At 44.8% G+C, this 20850-nt stretch overlaps 1 protein-coding gene across 1 annotated transcript in view; it reads right to left on the reverse strand.

The window, feature by feature from the left end:
- The window catches only part of LOC143926238 (ovochymase-2-like), a 192323-nt gene that overhangs the window by 86113 nt on the left and 85360 nt on the right, over nucleotides 1-20850 (reverse strand). Inside the window, exons 13-14 of the mRNA XM_077450229.1 lie at nucleotides 16038-16131; nucleotides 6226-6357 (exon numbers count right to left, since the gene is read on the reverse strand). Coding sequence (XP_077306355.1) covers nucleotides 6226-6357; nucleotides 16038-16131 — 226 coding nt within the window. The remainder of the gene's footprint in view (nucleotides 1-6225; nucleotides 6358-16037; nucleotides 16132-20850) is intronic.

Below are 20850 nucleotides of genomic sequence, written 5' to 3' on the forward strand. Positions count from 1 at the left end.
ACAAGTATTGCCTTTTCAGGCTCTAAAATTCCAGTTTCGTCTGTTGTCACTAATCTTGGTGTAAAAATGGATTCCCAACTCACTTTTGAAGCTCATATAAATCAAGTATGCAAGACTTCTTTCTACCACCTTCGTAATATCTCTAAACTTCGTCCTATCCTTTCTTTTTCCGATGCTGAAAGATTGATTCATGCCTTTGTCTCCTCCAGGCTGGATTATTGCAAGGCACTTCTCATTGGGATTCCGAGAAAGAGCATGCAGAGGTTGCAATACGTTCAAAACTCTGCAGCGAGGATCCTAATGAGAGTGCGGAAGCATGAGCATATCACTCCAATTTTAAAATCTCTTCATTGGCTGCCGGTCTCTACAAGGATTGAGTATAAGGTCTCTCTTCTTGTGCATCAATGCATACATGGACAAGCTCCACCTTATCTTAAGGAACTTCTTAGATTGCAAAATCTACCGCGTTCCCTTCGCTCAACTAATTTGAATTGTTTAGAGGTTCCAAAAACTAGGTTGAAAACCATGGGAGATAGGGCTTTTTGTGCTGCTGCCCCACGTCTGTGGAATGCTTTGCCTGATAGTCTGAGGGTTTCTCAGTCTACTGAAAATTTTAAAAAGGGGTTGAAGACTTTTCTTTTTAGCAAATGTTTTGTAAATTAAGCGGTTTGTTTGTTTTTATTGTAATTATGTAGCACTTTGAGGTCTTTTGATGGAAAGTGCATTATAAATAAAATTTATTATTATTATATATACAGTATATTATATATAGAAATAAAGACATTGTAGATAATGGCAGCAACCAACCCTACAGGTTCCATATATAAATCTTTTGCATAAACCCCTGTGCCTAGTGAAAAATATGTGTTTAAATGCATAGATTTAAAACAAAGTGACCAGAATAAATGGAATAAAATAAGAAAGCAGCAATCTATAATATGCCTGAATACAGACACTAACAACAGATCAAATATGTGAATAAATTTCAACACACTAAATCAGGTACAAAATTATATATACACATTTGTGAGTGAAGCAAGTCTCCTCCAACCTACTCACTGGTGCAGTAGAGGTCTATCAAAGTATCCGCTAAGAGGTGGTGGCCGATTAGCACTAATATTTGGATAAACGTTTCGAGTTTGACAACTTTGTAATATTGCACAAGTCACTTTTTTGGTGATTGAAGTGGTTCTTTTTAGCCACCTTCAGGTATAATCCTTTGTCAGAAACATCTACGCCCACCCACTTTTAGGATTGTGGAGAACCAGAGGCTCCAGCGGGGTTAAGTACTTAAAAGTGGGGGCTCTACCGGGATGTTTCTGTTCTACAAGCAAGTTACCAAGGCAACGAGCCAGAAACAGTCAGACAACCATTCACTCACACATTCACTCACATCCTTGGAATCCTGGCTCCACTCAAAATGAACACCACCTGCAATGCAAAGAAGCATGTCAAACATAGCATCTATTTTTTAGAAACATGAATTCCATATTTTACTAAACGTATTTGGGCACTCTCACCCATTGAAGGTGATTTTGTATTTTGTTACATTATCGTTGACAAGTTTATTGATGTATTTTGAGTCTGTGTCTTGCCAATGTAGCAGAATCACCTGGCATAGACCGGTATTAGATTAAATATAATCCTACGATAATTCAAGGTGACATGGTCCTCCAGAATGCTAAATAGGAAAATATAATTTTCTTTGGAGCTATGCAATTCAAGTATTTCTTCAAATGGCATATAGTAATGACCAAGAACATTCGATTTTTGAACTGAATATGGGATATTTTGTCAGTTTCATCTCTGCATTACACACAGTTGAAATGAAGTAGAAGGCCCAGTGAACACTCTGGAGTGTAGTAAAGTCTATTTATAAATTTGAACTGTATAATTTTCTACACCGGGAACTATAAACAATATGAAACATTTTTGGAAGGCAACTTGATTTAATATCATATTTCTGGAGTTTCTTTTTGGTTGATACAACCAAGCCTTTGCTTTTATGGGGGTGGTCTGGAATGTCTTTGTTGCATATCTGAAAGAAGAGATCAGGCCTCCATCAAGGCTCTGGACCGTCTGTTGTTATAACTCAAACTGGAAAGGGACCATAGCTGACAAGATGATTGATGAATGTCCTGCTACAGAGGATCAAAAGTTCAAAGGCATTGAAGATTGACCAGGATACATAGACATGGACAATGCTGTCTCCAGAGGCCAATACAGCAGGATGGACAGTAATATAATATATTGAGGAGGACTGCCCCATAAATATGTGATTCGTCAAAAGTCTAGATGGGTTGGCAATGGTGTTGGGTCTGGATGGTGTATGAAGTATAAAAGGACTGAACGAGTCAGAGAGCCTCTTCTCTCTCTACCCTTATCGCTCTTGGCTTGTGCCTGAACCGCATGGCTCTCTCTCCACCATTTTGAGCCTCATGGCTATCTCTCTGCCATTTTAAGTCCAGCCGAGGAGACCGTGTGATAAGTATCTTTGATGTTCTTGTATTATATGTTCTGGTGTTATATGCTTTGCAATAGGCTTGTGCAATTCTTTTCATAACAAATCGAAATTCAGCCAAATTTTGCATCTTTCGGACATTCGGATGCATCCGAATGTCCGAATAAAAAAATAACCAATAACAATGAATACGAAAGAAATATAACGAATGAATTCGAATGGATTCAACATGATTCAGTAATTCTTTAAAGATCTAATGAAACAAAAGGTCAGCTCAAAGTAAATCTTATGGTCCAATCAGCTGATTGATTTTGTGCTGGAGGTTGGATTACTGGCAAAGTGCATTCCTGAGAACTGAGTGAGAAGGGTGTTGTATTGCATTCAAGCCGAGGAGAAGAGATATTGTCATTGTGTGTGTTAAAAGATTCAATAAACAAACGACTTTCCAAACTACGAATCATTATCACGAATGTCTATACATACATAAATAGCGAATTTCAACGAATACGAACGAATGAATTCGACACTCTACGAATAATAGCGAATTATCCGAAAACGTATTATCGTAACATAACGAATATAACAGAACGAAATTATGTATTTTACGAATGACAACGAACTGAAACTAAACAAAATTTTCCATTGTGCACAAGTCTACTTTGCAATATCTTTCTTTAGTATTTTCATGTTAGTGTTTTCATATTTTCTTGGGAAATAAATAAGACTTTGTTTTTTAAGCAATATGCTTGGGTTTATAGCTAACCTTATATTATTGTGATATCAATAGTAACACGTGATCAGAGTTTTAATAGACTAGCTAACTATAGGAAAAGACAAGGTATTACGTAGGTGCAATAGATAGAGGGAATCCGTTCCTGGGCGCACCATGTTGTATCTGGATGGACATACATCTTTGGTTGCTCCACTAGGGTAAATTAGGTGAAAAATGGACTGGGCCATGTCAGAATATAGACAAGGCCTTTTGCTAAGCAAGAAAAACCCTTCCCACATGTAATAATTTTAGTTATTAGCGTCAGATTACGTAGTAGAAAAAAAAAAAGAACAAATTGTGGCTGCATCCACTGCAAATACATTGTAGTGGGAAAAAGTGGGGAGAGCCAGCCCATCATCTGCTACTGCAGCTTGGAGTACCATGCGAGAAATGTAAGATTGAGAGCCACTCTGGATAAAGGACGAAATAGGGGTGTTACAACGTTCAAACCACTGTTTGGTAAGGAGTATCGGTGAGGCTTTAATCCAACTCTTCTCAATCTTTCCAACATAGAGGAACCCCTGAAATAGGTTTCCAGTCTCAAGGAAACCCTGATAAAAATTACTATATCTACAACTCATTAGTGTGATAGTCAGTGGGAAGAATGCTCCTTATACTTGTGAATATTGGGAAGTATTACCCTTGTAATGGAAATTTGTAGGTTCTGTATATAATTGTATGTATTGCACGATGCCCTCACTGTGCACACGACACTAACAATGTTTTCAGTACATGTTTTGCATTCTTTCAAGTCCTGATTAGAATTACCCTGCCTATGTAACGCCCCTTGTTACCATAAACGTACAATTGTAATATTAATGTGATGCCTACGTAATCATGTGTATAAAAACCTTCAAATGCATCATAATAAAGGAGAACGGTTATTTGGAAAGATGCTGAGCGTATCTTTTGTGTCTGTTCCCTACTGCAGTAGCTATTAATTTGGAACCACTAATCAATATGAGGATAGGAGTTGCCTATCATCAAAATATCCATTTCACCCTCTTAGCCCTTGTACACACGGTCGGAGATTCTGACAACCAAATCCGTCTGAGTAATTCCGTCTGATTAATTCCGGAAGAGGTCCAGAAGTGATGTTGCATACACACGGTCGGACTAAGTTGTTGGAAAATCCGATTGTACATAACGTGATGACGTTATTTCGTTACGACGGGACTATGTTCAGGCTAGTAGCCAATAGCTTTGGTCTAGGAATTTGATCTGAGCATGCGTGGCACTTTGTCCGTCGGAGTAGGCTACACATGATCGGATTATGTCCGATCGGAGTATGTCCGATCGGAGCATTTTGTCGGAAAATTTTACCGGCAAGTTGGAAAAATTGGTCCGTCGGATATTCCGACGGAAACAGTTCGATGCAGACCACACACAGTCGGAATATCCGACGAAACATTCCAACGGAATCTCCGACCGTGTGTACAAGGGCTTACAAATATATAAAAAGATCATTGGTGTCAGTGGGAACTTATTTGAGAGGCAGACATTTCTCATTTTTTAAGGAACCCCTACCAACTTCTGGAGGAACTCTGGTTGAGAAACCCTGCTTTAACCACTTCCTGACCGCCTCACGCCGATGTACATCGGCAGAATGGCACAGGCAGGCATATTGGCGTACAGGTATGTCCATTTCTATATGCCGCCCTGCCATCGCATGGTCGGGACCCCCGTGAGTCCGGTTTCGGGTCCCGCGGACTCCATTGCTGCGGGGATACCCGCAATCATCTCACGGGGTGGCTGACTGGGGAGATGCCATTGTAAACAGCATCTCCCTGTTCTGCCTAGCAACAAGTGACACTGATCTCTGCTCCATGTGATTGGAGCAGAGATCAGTGTTCCCTAACACAAAGCCCAGCCCCCCACAGTTAGTAACACACCCCTAGGAACACTTAATCCCTACACTGCCACCCCCCGGTTAACCCCTTTACTGCCAGTGTCATTTACACAGGAATCAGTGCATTTGTATAGCACTGGTTGCTGTATAATTGACAATAGTCTCAAAAATGTGTCAAAAATGTCCGATGTGTCCGCCATAATGTCGCAGTCACAATAAAAATCGCTGATCACTGCCATTACTAGTAAAAAAAAAAATTTATAAAAATGTCATAAAACTATCCCCTATTTTGTAAACGCTATAACATTTGCGCAAACCAATCAATAATCGCTTATTGCGATTTTTTTTACCAAAAATATGTAGAAGAATAAGTATTAGCCTAAACTGAGGGAAATTTTTTTATTTTTTTTAGATATTTTTGGGGGATATTTATTATAACAAAAAGTAAAAAATAATGCGTTTTTTTTTTCAAAATTGTCACTCTATTTTTGTTTATAGCGCAAAAAATAAAAACCGCAGGGGTGATCAAATACCCCCAAAAGAAAGGTCTATTTGTGGGAAAAAAGGACGTCAATTTTGTCACACGACCGCGCAATTGTCAGTTAAAGCGACGCAGTGCCGAATCGCAAACAGTGGTCTGGTCTTAAGCCAGCAAAATGGTCTGGTCTGAAAGTGGTTAAACAGAAACATGAATTTGGATAGGAACATCATTTTGATGGGATGGATCCTGCAGATAAGGTTCAGTGGTGGGGACCCCCATAGTTGTAGATTAGGTTTCATTTGTTAAGAAACTGGGAGGATGGTGAGGGTAGGGAAATTTGTTAAATATTGTGGACCATTGTTTCCAGGTATTATAATACTCTAAGACCCTCTAGACCAGGGATATGCAATTAGCGAACCTCCAGCTGTTGCAAAACTACAAGTCCCATCATGCCTCTGCCTCTGGGTGTCATGTTTGTGGCTGTCAGAGTCTTGCTATGCCTCATGGGTCTTGTAGTTATGCAACAGCTGGAGGTCCGCTAATTGCATATCCCTGCTCTAGACCCTCATCCCTTTTAAAACCATGTACCCCTCTGTCATTCTTCTTCACAGCACCAAATTACAGGAAAGAGTTTACAATGTTTACAGTGTTAAATGTCTTACATTGATCACTATGGAAGGAGATTTTTGCTCGAAATCCGATATGATTGCCACGAGAGTCAGAAGAAAATAAAATCTGCATTATGTTGGAGGTGCTCTCGACTGGATCAGGAATGGATTTTCCACAAAATCTTCCTACAAATTAAAACATACTTTGTGAACAAAACTTTGAATTATCTGGCTTTTTGATGTCTTAAGTCAGAAAACAGCAGGGGGGGCCCTAACTAACTCACTCTCTTTTTAAGAAATGCTTACTCCTTTTCCCTGCAGGACAATGTCTCTGGAGAGTGCATCCAGTGGCCCCCATATACTTATCTAACCTGCCCTCTCCTGCAGTTCATTACACCTTCAGGGCTGGTAAGAATACCCCAAACTTCCAGGTATAGAGGAGCATGTCACCTGCTTTCCTTTTTTGGTGCCCTGGCCCAGCAGCCAATTGTTAGGCCCAAGCACTGTCACATGCCAGGAAAAGACAAATTTAGTGCCAAATGCAGAGGAGCAAGGAGAGTATACAGAAAGGCATTCAAGAGATGTCATTTGCAGAGATACTACTGGCATGGACTAGGTAGCAGTGTCTCATTAAGTATTTTTTTTGTTAATTTAAATCTTCTTTTTAACCATTCTTAGGTAAACTATTTTTAATTTTTGTTCATTCTATTTTTATAACATAAAAAATACAAAATAGAAAAAAAATAGGATTTTTTTGTACTCATCGTAAATTCCTTTTCTCTGTAATTCACCGACCGAGACAGCTCCTCTCTTAGCCATTGGGTTGTTATTCCCACCTTTAGGAGAATACTAGGCAATACATGTTATGCAACACACAGAACTTTCAAGTTCTGCCCAGGGGGCGGTCCCTTAGGTAACAACCCTCCAGCCTGCCATGCAGTCATCAGTACATCAAAAAGCAGTATAACGTAAAGAGAAAAAGGAGGGGCGGGTGCTGTGTCATTCGGTGAATTACAGAGAAAAGAATTTTACGGTGAGTAAAAAAATCAAATTTTCTCTTATATTCACTGACCGACACAGCTCCCCTCTTAGTCATTGGGGCACCCCAAGCAATGCCAAACGAGGGGTGGGAAAACAGCATAAAAAACTTCATCCACCATGGCAAGTGGGAACTAGTGAAACTTTACCCACAAAAAAACAACAGTGCGTGGAAAAATCCATCCACCACAAAACTAGGGTACCCTCAACAGGAGTGACTACCCACAACAGCACCAAAAACTGCAGAATGTAATGCAACAGTGCATTAACTTAACGGTACTGTGTTTTTATCGAAAAACCAGGAAAAAAGAAAAATATTGCATACTCAATTGCACCTATACGGTCGCCTGCAAAACTTTGCAGCCAAAACAGGCATCAGCTGATGTACTGACGTCTACCTTGTAGAACTTGGTAAACGTGTGGACAAATGACCAGGTCAGTGCTTTACACACTTGAGTGACAGATGCTTGTTGTCGGAAGGCCCAAGATGTTCCAATTGCCCTTGTGGAGTGGGCCGTGACTGGAAAGGGGGGCACCTGCCCCTTCAAGGCATAGGCTTGTACTACAATCTGTTTGATCCACCTGGAAATGGTGGTCGACGAAACCACCATGCCTTTCTTTGGACCACCCACCAAAACAAACAGTGAGTCTGACTTCTGGAAGGGAGCCTTGGCAGACAAATACACCGTCAGAGCCTGAACCATGTCCAGAGCGTGAAGGGCCACCTCCTTAGGATGTGCCGGCTTAGGACACAGAGATGGTAACACAATGTCCACATTGATGTGAAATGCCGAAACCACCTTCGGCAGAAAAAACGGTTGCGGACGCAACACCACCTTATCCTTGTGGATAACCAGGTAGGGTGACTTGCAGGACAAGGCCGCCAGTTCCGAAACCCTCCTGGCCGATGTAATGGCCACTAGAAAGACCACTTTCTGGGAAAGAGTCAACACAGGGTTCTTCCTGATATTCTCAAATGGCTGTTTTTGCAGCACCGATAAAACCAGGTTAAAATCCCACGAGGGTAACAGTGGACGCACCGGAGGGACTACACCCCTTGAACAAAGGTACTCACCAGTGAGTGAGACCCCAGGGGTCATTGAAAAAAAAAAACAGCCAAGGCTGATATTTGTCCTTTAATGGTGCTTAACGCCAACTTCTGGTCTACTCCTTGCTGAAGAAACAGCAGGATCTTAGATATAGCAAAGGAGCGCGGATGCCATCCTTTCTCCTCACACATGGAGATATAGGCCTTCCAGGGACGATGATAAATATTACTGGAAGAGGATTTCCGTGTTCTCAACAAAGTGGGGATCACCGAGTCCGACAGACCCCGGTTCCTCAATGACTGGCTCTCAATAGCCATGCCGTTAAAGCCAGCGATGGTAAAGCAGGATGGAGAATCGGACCTTGAGACAGAAGGTCCTCTCGTAACGGCAGTCGCCAGGGGGCGTCTGCCACCAGCTGCACTAGGTCTGAGTACCAAGGCCCCTGAGGCCAATCTGGGGCTACCAGAATTACTGGTATCCCCTCAACTTCCACTCTGCAGAGCAGACGTGGTAGTAGCTTTAGTGGAGGAAAAGCATAGATCAGCTGATACTGACCCCACGGAGCCACCAGCACATCTGACGCGTCTGCCCAAGGATCTCTTGTCCTGGACACGAATCTCGGCACCTTCCGATTGAGACGAGAGACCAGAAGATCCACGTCTGGTGTGCCCACCGCAGGAACAGCAGCCTGAAAACCTCCGGATGCAACGCCCATTCTCCTGGGTCCAGCATCTGGCGACTCATATAGTACGCCTGCCAGTTCTCCACTCCCGGGATGTAAATGGCCGACAGGGCCGGAACATGTCGCTCTGCCCACCGAAGTATGTGAGCGCTCTCCCGTGCGGTGACTGAGCTTATTGTTCCTCCTTGGTGATTGACATACGCCACTGCAGTGGCGTTGTCTGGCTGGATCCTGATTGGACGCCCTCGCAGTCTCATCGACCATGTGGAGAGGCATAGCCTGATCGCTCTCAGTTTGAGCAGATTGATCGGCAATTTGGATTCCTCCATCGACCAGAGGCCCTGAGCCGACTGAACCCCCATCACTCCACCCCAGCCGTTGTGATCACTGTCCATTTTAGAGGTAGGAACGACTTCCCGGACTGAAGCACTGGGAACCTCAGGCACCACATCAGTGAATCTCTGACTAACTGGCTCACCTCAATGGTGATTTGTCCCACTTTGTCAAAATCTCCTTCTGCAGAACTCTGGTGTGGAACTGGGCATACGGTACTGCCTCAAAGGAGGCCACCATGAGTCACAGGACTCGCAATGCAGAAGCGAAGCGAAGCGGTTCATCAACAGTTTTACCATGGCTCTGAGAGTCTGCAGCTTGTCTGAAGGGAGAAAAACCCTCGCTTCCCTGGAGTCCAGCAGCAAGCCTAGGTACTCCAAAGGCTGGGTCGGTACTACCACCGACTTCTTTAGGTTCAACAGCCACCCAAATTCTTGCAGGGTTTGCGTGGTGATTGCCACATCCTCCTTTAACTCTGAGGTGGAAGATGCTCTCAGGAGGAGATTGTCTAGGTATCCCACGATTGCGATCCCACGTTGCTGCAGCAACGCTAAAACTGGAGCCAATACCTTGGTAAAGACTCAGGGGGCCGATGCCAAACCAAAAGGGAGAGCCACAAACTGATAGTGGGCTTCCCCGACTGCAAACCGCAGAAACTTTTGATGCTGGAGGCATATGGGTATGTGCAGGTACGCATCCTGGATGTCTAAGAATGCCAGGGAGTCCCCTTGATGGAGTGCAGTGACTACTGAGCGAACTCATTCCATTCTGAACCTCTGCACTTTCACAAAGTGATTGAGGGCTTTTATATCCAAGATTGGACGTACCATTTCCTTCTTGGGAGCTAAAAACAGGTCTGAGTAGAACCCCGGGAAATGTTCGGGTTCTGGAACAGGTACAATCACCCTGCAAATTCAGCAGGTCCCTTACGGCCCCCAAGAGGGCCTCCTGGCAAGCCGGGAGAATGGGAATGCTGGAGGGGAAGAATCTGTTTGGTGGCCAAGAGAGAAACTCTATCTTGTAGCCTGAGGAAATCAGATCACAGACCCATTGGTCAGACAGTCGAGAGGACCACTGGGCTGCAAACTCCCGAAGGCAACCCCCCACCTGAGACATGGGTGGGGGCAAACCTTCATGCAGTAGCACTTTTGTTCGCAGGCTTGTTAGGCTTGCGGTTCCAGGGACGTTTCTGTCTTTTCGTGGTCGTCCTGTCAGGCTGGGGACGTTTGGCTGAAGCTCTGGGCAGATGAAAAAGCCATTTGTGAGCGGAAAAGGAGGGTCCTTGCCTACGGCGTGGCTTCTTAGCCTTCCTGGCCTGTGGGAGTTGTGTGCTTTGTCGCACACGGACCCGGACGGGGACTCAGCCTCACTGTCCAAACGGTCCTGGTCTGAAATGACAGAGCAGGGGTCACCAGCCTCAACAGGGCCAGAGTCTGCGTCAGAGCTCTCCTCAGAGGACGGGGGGACAGGGGCCGCTTTTTAGCACCTTTGCGCCCACGCACCACCTCCATCTTGGCAATGAACGAATTGAGGACCTCCTACAAGGTGTCCAAAGGCACTGCGCATTCCGAAGGCAAACCGGTTGCAATTGTCTGGATTTCAGGGGAAGAAACACCAGTCTCTGAAGCCATGCTGACCCTACCCTGTCTGCCACGCGAAGGGGACTTAGGACAGTGACAGTCCCACCCTCCTTACTGCTGCTGACTGAGGGGCTCTTTCCTGCAGGACTCATCACTCTGAGGGGTTCTGCGCTATCCAGCAGGTAGTGCCTGTAGTCTCTGTTGGCTCCCAGGTGCAGAGGAATCAGCTCTGTGTCAGTGAAAGCAGCTGCTAATGGCGCTGAAACCACTCTGTAGCATGCTCAGGCTTAAAGAAAATGGCCACCAGGGCCAGTATAAGGACATAAAACACAGGGAAAATGGCCGTCAGAGCACAGGAGCACATGCTGCCCTAGAGAACACTGAAAAAAGTGTTCAGGTTTCCAGAAAATGGCAGCTGGCGTCCAGTATAAGGACAAATCAGAGGGAAAATGGCCGCCGAAGCCCAGGAGAGCATGCTTTCCCTTGCCCACACCTAAGATGGCCGCTGATGCAAAAGCCATGAGGGACAGGGAGAAACAATGACGGTGAAACAGCGCTGCACAGGACACAAGCACAGCCTGACAGGCACCTTCCAAGGACATGAAAAACAGGACCCAGGACACAGCCAGCCAGCGCAACCCCCCCCCCCCCCAGGTGAGAGCCCCCTGGAGAGCCCCTGCACAGACACACACACACCGCTCTGCAGCATCCCCCACAGGGAGGGGGGGAGGGAGAAAGGGACAGGGAGAGAAGAGAGGGAGGTGAGGGACCCCCGAATCGACCTCCCAGTGAATGGCCAGCTGCTCAGCCCCACCGAGGCAGGGAGAGCTGTACTTACCAGTCTTGCAGAGCTGGGAGACATTCCACAACAGACCCACTCACTGATCAGTACAGGGTGGCTGCTGGCCCGGCACACTGTGACGCAGACATCAGTAGCCCGGTCATATGTGTGCCCCGGAGCATAAAAGCTCACCGACCACCTCTGGAGCTGAGGTTTCATCGTGGCTGACCGAGCGCGGAGCTCTGGTCTGCACACGCTCGATGGCCGGACTGGGGAGACTACAAGGATAAGAGTGACCAGCCTGTCACACAGCCAGCTATTGATAGCAGATCACAGGATTTCTCATCTTGAGCAAAAAGCCAAGCTTCTGCAGAGAAAAAAAGACAGACCGCTGGACCCATCCGGGTTCCTAGGTCCTTCTCCTTCACTAGGCAAAATAAAACTGATGACTGCATGGCAGGCTGGAGGGTTGTTACCTAAGGGACCGCCCCCTGGGCGGAACTGGAAAGTGCTGTGTGTTGCATAACATGTAATGCCTAGTATTCTCCTAAAGGTGGGCGTAACAACCCAATAGCTAAGAGAGGAGCTGTGTCAGTCGGTGAATATAAGAGAAAAGCCTTTATTCCACTTGCAATTAAATTTACAAGATTTTACCAAAATTGAATTTTAGTGTCATTATAAATGGCAGCATTTTACCATAAAATCAACACTTTTTATCTGTAGTAATGTGTTGTGGTAAATCCCAGCTTTGGGATGGAAGTAGAAACCCTTGCTGTGGCCCCTCCACAATGCAAGAGTTAAATGCTTGTTACCCCTAGGGCAGGGGTCTCCAAAATCTAGCACATAGACCACATCCTGCCCGCTACCAGATTTTTTTTGACTCCCTAACTAGGGTAAGTGATGTATCCTCAGTGCGCTGATTGAGGATTAAGGTAAGCAGAGACTGTCTATGACCTCTGCTTCTGATGTAAGTGAGCACTCTGCTGGAAATCCTGATGTCAGAAGGGACTCTAATTGGGACGCTGAGGTAAGGGGGCACTCTGATGGGGACACAGATGTAAGGAGGAACTCTGATGGGGACCCTGATGTAAGAGAGAAACCTGATAGGGAATTTGATGTAAGGGGAGACTCTAATCGGGCCCTGATGTAATCAAGGACTCTGATGGCCAGTGCCAGGACAAGGTCATCCATGCCCAGGGCAAAGTGATACATAAGCAATATTTTATAATTACAGTGCCTTGCGAAAGTATTCGGCCTCCTTGAACTTTTCAACCCTTTGCCACATTTCAGACTTCAAACATAAAGATATAAAAATTTTATTTTTTGTGAAGAATCACCAACAAGTGGGACAGAATTGTGAAGTGGAATGAAATCTATTGGATTTTTGAAACTTTTTTAACGAATAAAAAAATGAAAAGTGGGGCGTGCAAAATTATTCGGCCCCCTTGCGTTAATACTTTGTAGAGCCAGCCTTTGCTGCGATTACAGCTGCAAGTCGCTTGGGGTATGTCTCTATCAGTTTTGCACATCGAGAGACTGAAATTCTTGCCCATTCTTCCTTGCAAAACAGCTCGAGCTCAGTGAGGTTGGATGGAGAGCGTTTGAGAACAGCAGTTTTCAGCTCTTTCCACAGATTCTTGATTGGATTCAGGTCTGGACTTTGACTTGGCCATTCTAACACCTGTATACGTTTATTTGTGAACCATTCCTTTGTAGATTTTGCTGTATGTTTGGGATCATTGTCCTGTTGGAAGATAAATCTCCGTCCCAGTTTCAGGTCTTTTGCAGACTCCAACAGGTTTTCATCCAGAATGGTCCTGAATTTGGCTGCATCCATCTTCCCCTCAATTTTAACCATCTTCCCTGTCCCTGCTGAAGAAAAGCAGGCCAAAACCATGATGCTGCCACCATCATGTTTGACAGTGGGGATGGTGTGTTGAGGGTGATGAGCTGTGTTGCTTTTACGCTAAACATATCGTTTTGCATTGTGGGCAAAAAGTTCGATTTTGGTTTCATCTGACCAGAGCACCTTCTTCCACATGTTTGGTGTGTCTCCCAGGTGGCTTGTGGCAAACTTTAGACAAGACTTTTTATGGATATCTTTGAGAAATGTCTTTCTTCTTGCCACTCTTCCATAAAGGCCAGATTTGTGCAGTGTACAACTGATTGTTGTCCTATGGACAGACTCTCCCACCTCAGATGTAGTTCTCTGCAGTTCATCCAGAGTGATCATGGGCCTCTTGGCTGCATCTCTGATCAGTCTTCTCCTTGTCTGAGCTGAAAGTTTAGAGGGACGGCCAGGTCTTGGTAGATTTGCAGTGGTCTGATACTCCTTCCATTTCAAAATGATCGCTTGCACAGTGCACCTTGGGATGTTTAAAGCTTGGGAAATCTTTTTGTATCCAAATCTGGCTTTAAACTTCTCCACAACAGTATTACGGACATGCCTTGGTCTTCATGATGCTCTCTGCGCTTTCAACAGAACCCTGAGACTATCACAGAGCAAATGCATTTATACAGAGACTTGATTACACACAGGTGGATTCTATTTATCACCATCAGTCATTTAGGACAACATTAGATCATTCAGAGATCCTCGCTGAACTTCTGGAGTGAGTTTGCTGCACTGAAAGTAAAGGGGCCGAATAATTTTGCACGCACCACTTTTCAGTTTTTTATTTGCTAAAAAAGTTTAAAATATCCAATAGATTTCGTTCCACTTCACAATTGTGTCCCACTTGTTGGTGATTCTTCACAAAAAATAAAAATGTTATATCTTTATGTTTGAAGCCTGAAATGTGGCAAAAGGTTGAAAAGTTCAAGGGGGCCGAATACTTTCGCAAGGCACTGTACCTGTGTAGCGCTAACCCCCGAAGGAGCTGCTGGTTATTTTTGGGCTTACCATTACCTTCCTCTTCTCCTTGTTGCACATCTAGGGGATGTCCCCTGGTAGGTGACCCAGTAACTTGAGACTGCCAATAGATCCACTTGAATGGATTTTATTTGCAAAACTTCAACCACTGAACAGTCTTTAACTTGGGATCAGAGGGTTGGAAAGGAGTTCAGGTACTCTCAATGTCAGTCTATAAACGTTAAAGGAACTTGCTTACTTTGACTGCATCCAGAGAATAGCCATTTGCAGCTGGATAAGCACTCAGGTTGGACAGTCCCTCTCTCACAAGGCCTAGCAGCCAACAAGGTGCTTACTCAGGAACAAAGTCTTTATCACTGACATTGTTGCAGAACACGTAGGAAACTAAGCTGTAGAACACTTGTAGGATACCTGGATCTTTTAGCCTACTTGGCGATATCCACAGGACCGGATTCTCTTGGTTACTTCGGCCCTTCCAGGCTCTTGTTAAGAAAACCCTTGTACGTGGTGTTCTTCTAAAGAGTCCTCCCCTGGAATGCTCGAAGTTCAATGGGTCTCTCCCGGACCGGAGACGGCACCCATCCACCTCAGAATCCTCCTCTAGTTTCCATGCCTTGGGCTAGCCAGCCCAGAGACATTAAAGTCGAAAGTTGGGTGGAACCGCACCCCAGGCCATAGCCTTCCTGGGGGCTGGTCAGGAGGACCAGGACCATGTAATCAGCACTTCATACTGGACCAGAACCCTGAACCACGTGACGTCTGTGTTATAAATACCCTCTCCCAGAGGGCACAGCGAGAGGGCCACCCCCACTGACCTGGCTCCAAGAGGGAATAATTCAAGCACCTAACCAGACTATAGTTCCACGCCTGCCACAAGAGACAGTGCCCCCTGTGGCCAGGCTGAACATCTCACAGTCCATTCAGACTGACACAGAAGTCAAATTTAGACAAATAGACCCAAACCAAACTAGTTTGGGTAAAGTTTTAACTTTGAAAAACATAGCGCGTGCTCTTCAGGAGCCTGGCGCTACACCTGTCTAGAAAAAAAATGGGAAAAAATTTTATATGCATCTTTTTCAGTCTTGACCATCATGGATAAAGAAAGAGAATATCTACAAAACATCTACACATTCCCTGCAATTTTTGCCAATGCTTATCATATAGAATATAACATTTATTATTATATTATATTTCTGTAGAGATTCCCTTTGTGGGGTGCTCAAAGTATTTTATTTGCAGTTGAAGCTGCCAACAATATCATACTAGGGCCAATTGACCTATTAGTTCTATGTAATGTGAAAGGAAACACAGCCTAGCACAAGGGGAACATGCAAACTCTATGCAGATAGTGCTTTGACGGGGACACTAGGGCTCTGGTGCTGCAAGGCAGAAATCCTAACCACAGATTATGGTTTTGATTTTTTTGGTTTGGACTTGCCCTGTAGTGACATGCTGAGTACAATAAAGAATGATTCAATGCTTCTTTCCAGATTTACAGACATGGGGACAGCAGTGACTGCAGTAAACTCACCTGCCACATCAATTTTATCCAGATCATTATACATGAGCACATAATCAAAAACACAGCCTCTACTCTGTTCAACTTCAAAGACGATAAACGTGACCTAGACAACAGAGAGTGAAAGCTGAGCAGTAAATAAAGTGCGAATATAGAACCTTCATGCAGCCAAACTGAATAACATATATTGTATTAAGGGCCATCTTTAACACAGGGAAAAAGGGGCAGCTGCCCCTTGAGCCAGCGCTGCTCGCAAATAGTTTTCCCTGTGTAGCCGGGCAGTGGATCCCCTTTTCCCTCCGACTCATCTGCTTGACCTCATCGCTAGTTTACTGTGCCTGCAGCTGGCTGTGCTGTGACAGGGGAGAGGTGAGCTGCAGGTTATCTGTGTAACTTCCTGCTCACAATCCCCCCTCCTGTTAACAGCAGGGAGATTAACCACAGGAGTGTGATCCCCATTTACCACCCGATCTTTGTCCCACCGCTGGGATGTACACACAGAGTGGACTGTGTGTGGACTCCCCCCTTCTTCTGTCAACAGGTGGGGGGGGGTTAATAAAACAGAGAGAGGACAGGAGAGGGACACTCTAGTCAGGAGGAGAGAACCATATTTTCCCGGACAAAGTTTGCTCCTCAAGTTGACTACCCGGGCAGAGTGTGTGAGAGGACCATGCTGGGAATGCCATTTGAGAGAGAGAAAACCTGTGCCAGCAAAAGCTCACTGCGGTATGTAGGACTACAGAGCATGGTCTGAGTGCAGAGGGACAAAGCTGCTTCCAGGATAAGGACCTACTGTTCTGTCAACCAGAGCTGCCACGGTGTCAGGGCTGGCTTAGCCCTTCCTCCTCTGGGCTGGCCGCTCAGCTATCGGCTAATTGCCAGCTCTCTTCTCTTTCCACAGTTACCAGCTGTTCCAGATGATGCTCGTCTGACCTGCCTATTCAAAGCCTTCCAGCTCACTCTTTCCTTTGCCTTTGCGTTGGTCACATGACTAGGAACCATCTCCTGCTGTTTGTTTCAAGACTGGCTTGCTGACATCCCTCCTGGCTTCTATCCTGCTTGCAGTTGCTCTCCTTGGATCCCTGACGTCTGGACTGGCTGATTACCCGATCTAGTTTATGAACTTAGGGCTGGCTGACTACCGGATCTGGCTACTGGACTCTGGCTATGCTTGACTATGCTTTTTCCTATTTACCTTTTTATTTTTATTAATAAACAAGTGTGATTTGATTGTACTTCTGTCTCTGTCTGTTTCATGGTTCCTGACACATGGGCAACCCAGAGTGAGTGGACACCTGATCAGAGGGATCACTGATACTGTGTCTGCTGAGAAAGCCTTGTGGTCACTACTTGTCACTGCCGCCATAGACTAAGCCATTCGGAACTACCCACCATTGGTGGAGGAGGTGGGGTCAGGAAAATGTTTGCCCAGAGTCCAATCAATATTAATGATGGCCCAGTTGTGTGTTTGTTATTTGTGCCTCTACATTTTTTAGATGCTCATTTCCACAAGGCCAACAAGGAAAGAGTTTTTTTTATGAAGGGGTTTGGGATCTGTGTTTTTCAAAATTAAAAGAAGTATAGCCAAAGCTCGTTTGGCTGTACTTCTCCTATGGATCACTGGAGCAATTCGTTTTGCACTCCTGTGACCCGTTTTCAGCAGAGAGCGGGCGGAAGTCCGCTTTCCACTGACATCACGGATGTCAGTCCAGGCACCGCAACATCCCAAACACAGAGCCTGGACCCACCAGGTGCCTGGACTGACACCCCGCTCAGCCTCTCAGTGAGCAGCTGAGAGACTGAGCTGGCCTCCCCTGCCCCTCCAAAGCCCAGCACTCCAATGAGCGAGGAGAGAGCAGAGCAGAGAGCAGTGACTGACAGTCTACAGCTCTCTGCTCACAGAGCTCTGAAAACCAAGCCATTGGTGGTGTTCGACCACTTGGTTCCCAGTGCGGAGGTGCCGGGGGACAGATGAGCATCGGGCCGCGTAAGAATGATGGGGGAGGGGGGATTCCTTTACTTTTCTTTTAGAGCAACACTAAACTCTGGTGAAAAAACAAAAATGTTCTCCATGGTCTCATTGTATGTAGGAACATAGCCACATTTCTTGCTCACTACTGAACTGGACAGGGACTATGGGATTTGTAGTGTGCATAGAATAGTGCATGTACAATATCTCCGAAAAGTGAGTGCACCCCTGAAATTTTTGTAAATATTTTATTATATCTTTTCATGTGACAACACAGGAGAAATTACACTTTGCTACAATGTAGTGAGTGAATAGTTTGTATAACAGTGTAAATTTGCTGTCCCCTCAAAATAACACAACAAACAACCATTAATGTCGAAACTGCTGGCAACAAAAGTGAGTACACCCCTAAGTTAAAATGTCCAAATTTGGTCCAATTAGCCATTTTCCCTCCCCGGTGTCATGTTACTTGTTAGTGTTACAAGGTCTTAGGTGTGAATGTGGATCGAGTGTTTTAAATTTGGTGTTATCCCTCTCACTCTCTCATATTGGTCACTGAGAGTTCAAAATGGCACCTCATGGCAAAGAACACTCCTGAGCATCTGAAAAAAAAAATGTTGCTCCACATAAAGATGGCCTAGTCTATAAGAAGATATCTAAGACCCTGAAACTGAGCTTCAGCACGGTGGCCAAGACCATACAGCGGTTTAACAGGACAGGTTCCACTCAGAACAGGCTTCGCTATGGTCGACCAAAGAAGTTAAGTGCACGTGCTCAGCGTCATATGCAGAGGTTGTTTTTGGGAAATAGATGTATGAGTGCTGCCAGCATTGCTGCAGAGGTTGGAGGGGTGGGGGGTTAGCCTGTCAGTTCTCAGACCATATGCCAGGGCATCAAATTGGTCTACATGGCTGTCGTCATAGAAGGAAGCCTCTTCTAAAGATGATGCACAAGAAAGCCTGCAAACAGTTTGTGAAGACAAGCAGACTAAGGACATGGATTACTGGAACCATGTCCTGTGGTCTAATGAGACCCACATAAACTTATTTGGTTCATGGTGTCAATCATGTGTGGCAGTAACCATCTGAGGAGTACAAAGACAAGTGTGTCTTGCCTACAGTCAAGCATGATGGTGGGTGTGTCATGGTCTGGGGCTGCATGAGTGCTGCCAGCACTGGGGAGCTACAGTTCATCGAGAGAAACATGAATGCCAACATTTACTGTGATATACTGAAGCAGAGCATGATCTCCTCCATTCAGAGACTGCCTTGCTAAAGAAGTTGAGGGTAAAGTTGATCGACTGGCCAACCAATGTCTCCAGACCTAAACTGTATTGGGGCATCCTCAAATGGAAGGTGGAGGAGCTCAAGGTCTCTAACATCCACCAGCTCTGTGATGTTGTCATGGAGGAGTGGAAGAGGATTCCAGTGGCAACCTGTGAAGCTCTGGATAACTTCATGCCCAAGATGGTTAATGCAGTGCTGGAAAATAATGGTGGCCACACAAAATATTCACACTTTGGGCTCAATTTGGACATTTTCAGTTAGAGGTGTACTCACTTTTGTTGCCAGCGGTTTAGACATTAATGGCTGTGTGTTGAGTTATTTTGAGGGGACAGCAAATTTACACTGTTATACAAGCTGTACACTCACTACTTTACATTGTAGCAAAGTGTTATTTCTTCAATGTTGTCACATGAAAAGATATAATAAAATATTTACAAAAATGTGAGGGGTGTACTCACTTTTGTGAGATACTGTATCTAACACACACTGCTCATTCCTAACAAAAAAAAGTGAGGGATAAGGGAGAAGTTTGAGAACTCACAGAAGATATTATCAGGAGGCAGATACACACAGCAAGACCCCTTGGTTTTCAGGCGCTTTAGCGGTAGAAATAGCCTCTGCTAACCACCTGAAAACCACCTCCCATTCACTACAGTGTGACTTTATACATTCGGGTGCTGCGCTTGTGGGATGTTATGTAAAGTCCTGCATGCATCATCTGTGGGGCAGGTTGAGTGTGCTGTATTTAGCATTCCAAAAATGCCCTGCCCATTGCAGTGAATGGGCAGCGATTTGAAATGCCTCACAACGGGAGTTTTTAACCCCTTTTTTGGTGTTAAAACCACCCCGCTAGTGGCCGAAAAGCGCTGCTGAAATGGATTATTTTGGGGGATAAGTATATTGTTGAGTGTCACTTTAAAGAGTGGCTCCAGGCCCCCCCCCCCGAAAAATAAAATAAAAGTCAGCAGCTGCAAATACTGTATCTGCTGACTTTTAATATTAGGGCACTTACAGTGGGGATTGAAAGTTTGGGCACCCCAGGTAAAAATGTATATTAATGTGCATAACAAAGCCAAGGAAAGATGGAAAAATCTCCAAATGGCATCAAATTACAGATTAGACATTCTTATAATATGTCAAAAAAAAGTTAGATTTTATTTCCATCATTTACACTTTCAAAATTACAGAAAACAAAAAATGGCGTCTGCAAAAGTTTGGGCACCCTGCAGAATTTATAGAATGCACTGTCCCCTTTGCAAAGCTGAGACCTGCCAGTGTCATGGATTGTTCTCAATCATCATCTGGGAAGACCAGGTCATGTCAATCTCAAAAGGTTTTAAATGGCCAGACTCATCTGACCTTGCCCCAACAATCAGCACCATGGGTTCTTCTGAGGAGTTGTCTAGAAAACTGAAACTGAAAATAGTTGACGCTCACAAAGCTGGAGAAGGCTATAAGAAGATAGCAAAGCGTTTTCAGATGTCAATTTCCTCTGTTCGTAATGTAATTAAGAAATGGCAGTCATCAGGAACAGTGGAAGTTAAAGCAAGATCTGGAAGACCAAGAAAAA

The sequence above is a fragment of the Lithobates pipiens genome, unplaced genomic scaffold (assembly GCF_037356315.1).
Source record: "Lithobates pipiens isolate NorthernLeopardFrog02 unplaced genomic scaffold, aLitPip1_a1.2 Scaffold_10, whole genome shotgun sequence".
Classification (NCBI taxonomy): Eukaryota; Metazoa; Chordata; class Amphibia; order Anura; family Ranidae; genus Lithobates; species Lithobates pipiens.